We start from the raw sequence: 9,725 nt of genomic DNA, 5'->3' as shown, positions 1-9,725 counted from the left end.
TATAAATAAATAAAGTAGTTTTCTTTAAATATTAAGGTCAATCATTAGTTTATTTTTTTCTCTTGTATATAAGAGTAGTAACAGGTAATAGTAGTAATATTAGAAAGGAAGTAATATTAATAATAATATTAAAATAATAATATTAATAATAAGTAAGATTAGGATTTAAAAAAAAGCAAAAAGAACAAGATACCCATAGGTTTTCATAAAGGTGTTCGTTCGGGTAATCGGGTCGGTTTTAGACGGGTGTCATTCGATTCGGTTGTCTTTCGAATCGGTTATATTTCCGAAGCGTGTTGCGACGGGTCATACTTGGGTCGGGTCGGTTAGTCACAGTTCGGTCGAAAATCGGTTATTCGAGCTATCGGGTTAACATAAGTTCGGTGTCGGTTGAAGTTCGTGTCAAGTTTCAATCGGTCTCAGTTTGTCATCGGTTAATAATTGGTTTGGTTTTACCGGGTACAGATTGGGTTCGGATATTTTTCAAGTAGAATTCGGCTATGAATTGTGAATTACTAATTACTATTGATCGAGTTAGTATCAGATTAAGTTGTTAATCATTTTTTAATTGATGATAAGGTTCATTTACTTAAAGAAAAATAGTAAAAATGCAAATCAATTAGGGATCATTATTTTACTTTTTGACCGGAAATTAAAATTATAAAGTTCTATCAATTTTCATATAATTCGATTAAAAGTAGTTAATTACACATTGACCATTGATTTGATTATTAACTCTAAATATATGAAACCATGTATTTATAAAATTTATTTTATTAAAATATTTATGACTTTATTAGAATAACTAATAAGATGATTAAATATGAGTCAATCATACTTCTATGTAAAAAATTGGTTCACGTTTACAGCAGTTCGATCAAAACTTCGTTCTGGTTAAGTCGGTTTTAGCCGGATCGAGTTCGGTTTTGATTATGATTCGGGTCGGATATGACTCGGGTCGGTCATTATTAAGTTCGGATTATCTCGGTTAACAGTTCGGTTAGAATATTCTGTTACAGCTCGGGTTCAGTTTTTCCATTTTCGGCTGTCAACCGATTCGGGTATAGCTTCGGGTCGGGTAATGTCGGTTTGATAAACCTAAAAAGGAACACATTTTCAGGTCGGTTTACTTTCGGTTTCAGATCGGATTTTCGGGTCGGGTAACTTTTGAACAACTCCGGGTTTTCACGTGAAAGCTCATACCCATTTTCCCTTGCTTCTTATCCTTATGACTTCTTTCCTTTAAATGAAATGAAGAAATCTTAAATATAAAATCCCATGAAAGACAGTCTCTTTGAGAGACTATCCTCAAATGGGCCGACCTAGCCAAAAAGTAAAGCAAAAATATAATTTTTTAATTTGGGTTAATTAAATAAGTGGGAAACTATTCCCATTATTTATGTTAGTTTCATCATTAAACTAAAATAACTCTTAGAATTCTTTAGTGACCTTTCTTACTCTTCATTTGAATTCCTCTCTCATCTTGCTTCCCTTTTCTAAGTTTTGTCAATGGTCATCAATCTTTAGCCTCTACCAATTTCAAATTCCTCTCTTTCATCAATCTTCATAACAATCTCTGTCAGTTTTGTTAATTTATTTAGGTATTTAGATTGTGAAATTTATTTATTTTCTATATTATTATTAGCATTTGGCTTATTTTTTCATGTTTTTGAAATAACTTTTTTGAATTGTTCTTCTTAATTTAACTGAAAAATTAACGAATTGTTTTTATTTCTTCACTCGGTTTCTTCATAAATTTATTTTTTCGCATTTGGGTAGTTTCTTTTCTGTTTCTTCATAAATTGATGACTTATTGTTTGGGAAGGTATTTATGATGTACATGGTGGATTTAAATTTAACCCAATTTTTTCAATTTGATTTTTAGTTGAATTTAATGGTGTAATTCTATAGGTTATGCAAATTTTAAATTTAACCCAATTTTTCAATTTGATTTTTAGTTGAAGTTTTGGACTGCTGAATGGTTAGGATTAAAACAAAATTATTCGTAGTTCAATTGCGCTGAAAATGTGAATATGATTAGAACATGAAGTCATGAACTTACAATCTTTCGGTGTGTAATAGTGTTTTTGATATGATTTAAGTTGGCATTAGTTATAATGTAAATTGGCATTAGATCTAATTTGAATCGGTATTAAGTTTGATATAAGTGGGTATTAAGTTTAATATAAGTTGACATTGAGTTTGATGTAAATTGGCATTAAGTATGATGTAAGTTGGCATTAGGTCTTATTTAAATTGGCATTTAATTTGATATAAGATAGGATTGTTTATGTTGTATGTTAACATTATATATGTTATAGGTTGACATTATAACTGATATAAATTGGCATTAGTCCGATGTAAGTTGACATTAAATCTGATATAAGAGGGGTATTAAGTCGATCTTACGTCTAATATAAATAGGCATCAAGTCCAATGTAAGTTGGCATTAAGTTGATGTAAATTGACATTTAATCAGATGTAAGTTGGGATTATATTTATTATAAGTTGACATTATATATGTTATAGGTTGACATTATATTATAAGTTGCATTAGTCTGATGTAAGTTGACATTAATTCTGATATAAGTGGATTTTAAGTCTAATATAAATTAGCATTGAGTTTGATATACGTTGACATTAAGTTGATGTAAGCTGGCATTAGGTCTAATGTAAGTTAGATTTAAATCTATTGTAAGTTGGTATTAGGTCTAATGTAAGTTAGATTTAAATCTATTGTAAGTTGGTATTAGGTCTGATATAAGTTGGTATTCAATCTAATATAAATTGGAATGAAGTCTGATATAAGTGGTTATTAGGTTTGATGTAAGCTGACATTAGGTTTGATATAAGTTAGCATTAATTCTGATATAATCCAGCATTAAGAATACTGTCATTTTGATGCCAATTATTGAATTTTTTTTTATTTTGTGTTTGTAATTTTATATAATTTGTTATTTTGTATACAAAGTTGACAAAGCTATATATAGCAATTGCAAACCACATCTTTTAATGTGCAATGGTAAAGAAGAAATCAAGCTTACGCCAGCACAAATTGTTGATGTGAGTGATATAGTATTTTTAGGCTTGTTAAAAGTAAAGAATGGCAAAAAAAAAAAAGCAAATAAAACAAGCGAAGAAAAGCAAGGTAAAGAAGTGCGTGGTAAGAAAGAAGTAGTGTTTTGAGAACGATGTAAACATTGATTTATAGTCTTTGATTTAAACAGTTGTGCTTCTTTAATGATGTAATTAGGGATGGTCATGGGGCGGGTCTAACCAGACCCGTACCTGAACCCTTTTATTTTTTATAGATCCAGACCCGGATCCGGACCCTAAGGGTCCATAATTTTCAGACCCAGAGCCTTCGAATCTGATGGCTCTAAGGTCCTTAATGGGTCTAAAAAAATCTATTTTATTTGTCACATTTGAACCTTTTGTAAGTCAGTAGCGTATTTTACAAATATTAAATACTACTTATATAAACATATATAAATCGAAAAGTCACAAAATAGTAAAAATGTAAGACAATATAATACTAATTTAGTACTAATTAGCATATATTTATATATCATAGATATTAATAGACAAAAGTCACAAAATAGTGTAAGCCAATTTAATAATTACAACGGTCATGGTCCGGGTCCGGGTTCTAATACTTGGACCTGGACCCGAACCCGCCAATTATTTTTTAGATACATATCCGACCCGGATCCGGTGGGTCACAAAAAATAAGACCTAGACACTTAAATGACCATGACCATCCCTAGATGTATCTATCATTTTTCTTGATTTAGACAATTAGGGTGTTTATTTGGTGTTATGGAATCAAATTCAACAATTGTGAAATCGGTTCATTATATTAAGACTGATATGAGTTTGCATCAAGTATGATCTAAGTGCGTATTAAGTGTGCAATGAATCTTGTTTAAGTTTGCATTAAGTCTAATATAAGTTGCCATTAAGTCTGAATTAAATTGGCATTAGTTAGATGAAGTTAGTTTTGATGTCTGATGTAAGTAGAAAATAGATCTGATATAATTTTGCATTAAGTCTAACTTAAGTTGGCATCAAACATTATATAAGTTGAGATAAACTATGATGTAAGTTGGTATTAATCATCAAATCTAATGTATTATCAAATAGTCATAAAGAAGCCTTTAAATAGTTGATATGTATTATATATTATGTAAGTTGACATTAAGAATGATAAAAGTTGGGATTAAAAATGATGTAACTTAGTCTGATGTAAATTAGGTAAAATTGTTTAAGTTGGTTTTAAGTCTAACGTATGTTGCCATTAAGTCTGAATTAAGTTGGCCTTTAGTCAGTTGTAGTTAGTATGATGTCAGAAGCAAGTAGATTTTAACTCTAATGTAATTTGGCGTTAAGTCTAACTTAAGTTTGCACTAACCATAATATATGTTGAGATTAATTATGCTTTAAGTTGGTGAAGAGACCAGGTGAATCTTGAATCCCTATTTCTCTTCCTGTGCTAACTTGAAAACCCCAACCCTTGGCAACCGAGCTTGTACAACCTGTCGATCATCAACTGCGCCAATTTCCACCACCAGCAGCCGCACCCCGCCCTTGCTGCCGACCACCTCCATTCAGCCACCGAGCTGCCCACTGCCACCCCTTTCACCTCTTTTTGGGTAAAAATCCTTTCTCTTCTTTTGTTTTAAATTAAAGTTAGGGTTTTGATTATGATTTGGGAGTTTTATATTTATAGTCAAATGGGGTTTAATTGAGGTTGATTGAAGTTCTCTTGTCAGATTATTGTTGAATCAAGAATAGGGTTATGATTCAAGTTTAAAGCTAGGGATTGGATTTGGGGTTTCATTGGTTGATTCAATTGGGTATAAATTCTGTCAATGAGTGTTTAAAGGAATTAATTGAGTTCAAAAGAGTTCGAAGTTGTGCAAGTGAAAGTGTAGTCATCCATGGAGGTTTGAAATGCATACAATGGTTTTGGTTAACAATGGCGTAAAAGAGACCTCGGGAGTGAGGTAACTCATGCTCCTAAATCTATGTTTAAGTTTAAAATAAAGTATTTTGTTTTCAATTCATATTGTAAATTGTAAGAATTGCTGCTGTATTTTCTGGTTTAAAAATGAGTTTGATTGTGTTGCTCGAATTTTTGTTCTGTTCTGTGCGTTTTCTGCAATAAAGTACTATCCAAAATTCGTTTTATTGTTGATACTTTTACATACTGTCAAGTAATTTTGGTTACAAGATATACATATGAACTTGATAAATGGTTGTCGCCTAGTTGTTGATTTGAAATATTGATTTTATCCTTGTAGGGTGACTCTAAGTCAAAAAAATAATTTTGGTTTATCGAATTCACAAAGGCTATCGAATTTTCTATATAAATTTATATATTTTAAATCATTTCAAATGCTTCTTATAATGTAATTCTTTACATATTTTAAGTGTTGTAAACTCTAGTATTTAAATTTTTGACGGATATTTAGTGGAAATATAGTCAATTAGTAATTGATTATATTATAGATGTAATAGCCTGATATAAGTATTAAGTTTTCGCATAAGTTTAAATTAATCTTATTTAAGTAACTGGTAGTTTTGAGTTGTTACTGTTTTCTAGAATGCCTAACACTTACAACTCATTAGTTTGAAAACAAAATAGATTCTTAGTCAAACAAAATTGCCAAACACTGTATCACCAATACACTTTTGTAACTGTTTTTGTCTTCTTCTAGAATATACCATATAGATGTTTGGCCTGGGCCTTACCTTGCCCATGACAATTCCACATGGAGAAAACTTGACTTTCACCTGCATTTCCTCCTTAAACATAACTTGAGTTAGAAGAGTTTTTGACCTCCAACGTTTTTTTTGTGACTCGTTTGAAATGCTCCTTGGACTCGTCTTTGTTCTTCTATTTACTCTTTCTTCTTAAGCCTTCATTCTGCGCGTCAGACTACCACCTCTAATATTGTTATAGTGGAGAAGTACTTTGTGCTGTCTATCATAGCGTTTGCACTATCATATGCTTCTATCGCGGTTGTCAAGATTTTGTTGACAATATATTCTTTAATCTATCTCTATATATCTTCATTTGAATGACTACTTCTGTGACTCTTGTGTAGGAATTATTGATGTTTTCTTTACTCATATTTCCAAAATCTCTTTCTCAAGTTTTGAAATCTGATTGTCTTGATCTTCTCACTTCTTTGAAACTCTCTGCAAAGTACACTATGCTTCTTTGGATGAACTTGCAATAACTATTATTGAAAAAATGGTATTTGTCACATCGTTTTGAAGGATTGATCTTCGATGATCTCCTCCTTTGATGGAGTTGTCAGTTTTAACGTTATTCCTGAGAAAACATTGTTCCTGCCTTAGGACCACTTTCTTTTACTTTCCAAATCTTTGTCTTTTAGACTAGTCTTCATTTTGACACACCAAAAATCTTAATTCTCTCAATTGAAAATGTGAATTAAATTCTAATTGAAGGTCTAGATGTTGAAGAGTAAGAAGCCATGTGTTTAGGTTTTCTGTGTATATGTGGAACCGATGCTTAAAACTTAAGACTCTTGATACCAATTCTTGGGAATTATTAGGTGAAGTAGTGAGATCTATGAGAATACGCTAGGGGAGAGATAAAGGGAGATAAATATATATTTTGCTAGTTTATAGCTTTTTATGGTTGTCTTACAAAATGATGAATATAGCACCATTTATATTAGGGGAACAAAAATACTAACTAATAAATGTATTCAATGAATAATCACAACTTTGGCCTTTCAACTACCAATAACTTCTCTAACTACTTATGTATCTTTTAATTAATCTATTTAATATATGAACTTATTAATGAGGGGACTAAAGGTCTCATTTACTAACACTTTTATTACTTGCCACCACTCTTACCAGCTTTTTATATGATTTCTTCTAATCTGAATTTTGAAGCAGTGATGTGTCCAACTGAAAATTGGAAGAGTTGGAACTGAATCTCATTCAAGAAGGAAATAATTGAGTTCGGTAAGGAGAATATGGAGTTATGGCAGAGATCTCAGAACCATTATTTTAACTCAGAGCATTTGTTATATTGCGTTTAAAATCTTGTTAGTATCTTTTTTCTATGTAAAGAAAACTGGCTAAAATGGTGGGATAGACAAGACTGACATCTGGATTTGCGGTTTGTTGATACATGGAGATGTTAGTAACAAGGAGATTATTATGCATACCAAGGTACCTTCATCAAGAAGGATCTTTAAGCAAACCTTTGACATCACTGAGGCTTCTTTTGTCATATTCTTTATATTCTAATGGTCCTGGGAAGAAGTCAAAAGCTACTCCTTTGCAGGTTTCTAGCTTATCTCACTGGATTTTTTAATAGTGTTTATATGCAAAGAAAGAAGCTATTTCGTCTTATGGTTCTTTTAAGCCTATACTTGAATTAGGGATGCTAATATTTTATAGGAGAGGCGAATGATTGACCGCTTTAGGTTGCATGTCAAAGGAGGCGATGGTGGAAGTGGCAATGCCAGCTTGCATCGTAGTCGAAATGATCGCTTTGGCAAGCCTGATGGTAGGTACACTTTAACCCCTTCTCAAATGTCTTGGTTATTGAGGATAGTGCTGATATTTTCTATTGGAAGTATCTTTTGAGTTCAATTGATAACATTATAGTTATTTCAATTCATTGCGACAGGTGGGAACGGTGGAAGAGGTGGTGATGTGATTCTACGGTGCACATCTGCAGTTTGGGATTTCCGTTGTCTGCAGCATCACATTGTATGTATGTGATATTTGATGTATATGAGCTACAATGCTATTAATGTGACTGATCCAATACTGATGCCTACAATTGTGTTGGATTGTAGATTGGGGAAAGAGGTGGGCATGGCGCCTCAAAGAATAAGATTGGTAACCGTGGAAAAGACAAGGTAATGATAGATGATTTTTTTCCTATTTTTCTTTTGTATAATGGTCATGTTTATTTAATACTGTCTCTATATTTGGGTTTGGGCAAATTGATGGCTCAATCTTTTGCTGCAGGTTGTGCAAGTACCTGTTGGTACTGTTATCCATTTGGTGGAGGGAGAAATACCTTCAACAGTTGAGAAACCATCTTCTGGTGGGTCTAACCCTTGGGATATTCCAGGTACCATTACTTCTGATTTCCTTGCATCTGATCAGATGTCGACTTCTAGTTCACGAGAATCAGAAATAGATCAGGCAGAGGATAGGTCTCATGTTTCATCCTCTAATAAGAGTGGTATTTCCGAGTGTTATGCTTCTCCTGGATCATCTATTAAACATTGCTCTCCCACTTCTCATTCACATGGTAAATTAATGTCAAAACATGGCAAGAATGTATGTTACTCGAACTATGCTTTCACTAATGAATCAGCTGAGGATGATGAACTAGAAATTGACAGTGGTATGTCTGAGGAAGAGTTGAAAGAAGATGGGGTAGAAATTCAAATTCAATATAATTTTGCGCAATTGACCGAAGAAGGGCAACAAATAGTGGTTGCTCAGGGTGGTGAAGGTGGTTTAGGCAGTGTGTCATCTGGGAGACACAATAAAAAGACCCTAAAAGATACTAGTCACGGTAATGGCAGAAATGATAACCAAGGGAATTTTGATAATGATCATCCTGATATAAGACTTGGTTTGTCCGGGTCACAGGCTAGTTTGATTCTAGAGCTCAAAAGTATTGCTGACATCGGCCTTGTCGGAATGCCTAATGCTGGTAAAAGCACTCTTCTGGGTGCGATTTCTAGGGCCAAACCTGTTGTAGGTAATTATGCCTTTACAACCTTGAGACCAAATATCGGAAAGTTAAACTATGATGAACTCTCAATATCAGTGGCCGACATCCCGGGACTTATTAAGGGTGCTCACGAGAATCGTGGTCTTGGGCATGCGTTCTTGCGACATATTGAAAGGACAACAGTCTTAGCATATGTGATTGATTTAGCTGCGGCACTTAACGGCCGCAAAGGAATCCCACCATGGGAGCAACTTAAAGATTTGGTCATAGAGTTGGAGCATTACCAAGAAGGTTTATCAGATCGTCCATCTTTAGTAATTGCGAATAAAATTGACGAGGATGGTGCAGAGCATGTTTTAGAAGAGCTACGGAGAAGGGTGCACGACATTCCTATCTACCCAGTTTGTGCAGTTTTGGAGGAGGGAATACCGGACCTAAAAACTGGCTTAAAACTTCTTGTTAATGGAGGAGAAATGTCTAGATTGAGATTAGATAATATATTAGTAGATTAGTTATATCTGATTTGGTCCAACAGGCTTAAGCTTTAGTAAGTTTTATTTATGACGCCAGTTGTTTAGAAGTTGGAACATAACTTTTATACTATCCAGTCCTTTTATACAGAAGAAGTCGTATTTCCTATCATAATGTTTATCCATCTTTATATTTTGATGTAGAGGTTTTGTTCAGAATTATTTGACTTTGATTAGTTTTGATTTAAATAATAAATAGATTTGTTTTCATCAATATTTGCTTATACACAAACGTAGTTAGTAGGAATATAGATGATTTGTTTAGAGTTGTTTGACTTTGATTAGTTAATTCTCAATTTTTGTTATTCAAAGTATTATTGAGCAAGTCAATTGTTTCAATCTTATTTTCTTCATTGCTTCATGCCTGAAATCATCTATTTTGATAAATCAAAATGTTTATGGATTTAATAGATGCAATGATGATTGATGACCATATGCCTTGTGCAAGG

At 32.9% G+C, this 9,725-nt stretch overlaps 1 protein-coding gene across 10 annotated transcripts; it reads left to right on the top strand.

The window, feature by feature from the left end:
- Positions 1-4,445: 4,445 nt before the first annotated feature.
- Positions 4,446-9,485, top strand: LOC130826872 (probable GTP-binding protein OBGM, mitochondrial). Of its 10 annotated transcripts, none has more exons than XM_057692477.1 (8): positions 4,446-4,652; positions 4,773-5,006; positions 6,937-7,005; positions 7,114-7,330; positions 7,447-7,555; positions 7,679-7,761; positions 7,851-7,913; positions 8,026-9,485. In XM_057692477.1, exons 4-8 carry the CDS (start codon positions 7,175-7,177, stop codon positions 9,256-9,258), a joined length of 1,644 nt encoding a protein of 547 aa, XP_057548460.1. In that variant the 5' UTR covers positions 4,446-4,652; positions 4,773-5,006; positions 6,937-7,005; positions 7,114-7,174; the 3' UTR covers positions 9,259-9,485. The 10 variants fall into 10 exon arrangements, with proteins under 10 accessions (XP_057548460.1, XP_057548461.1, XP_057548459.1 ...); XM_057692478.1 differs by having other exon boundaries at positions 6,934-7,005; XM_057692476.1 differs by having other exon boundaries at positions 4,761-5,006.
- Positions 9,486-9,725: the final 240 nt, after the last annotated feature.

The sequence above is a fragment of the Amaranthus tricolor genome, chromosome 11, assembly GCF_026212465.1.
Source record: "Amaranthus tricolor cultivar Red isolate AtriRed21 chromosome 11, ASM2621246v1, whole genome shotgun sequence".
NCBI lineage: Eukaryota > Viridiplantae > Streptophyta > Magnoliopsida > Caryophyllales > Amaranthaceae > Amaranthus > Amaranthus tricolor.
Note: the sequence above shows the minus strand (reverse complement) of the source record. Positions and strands in the feature narration are given on the sequence as shown.

What these genes read in the sequence shown, in the direction of transcription:
- LOC130826872 (XM_057692483.1), top strand. Translation starts at nt 7,175, where the DNA reads ATGGAGATGTTAGTAACAAGGAGATTATTATGCATACCAAGGTACCTT. An exon ending in CAAAAGCTACTCCTTTGCAG is followed by an intron (nt 7,331 to 7,446) that starts GTTTCTAGCTTA and finishes AATATTTTATAG; the next exon opens with GAGAGGCGAATGATTGACCG. An exon ending in GTTGTCTGCAGCATCACATT is followed by an intron (nt 7,762 to 7,850) that starts GTATGTATGTGA and finishes GTTGGATTGTAG; the next exon opens with ATTGGGGAAAGAGGTGGGCA.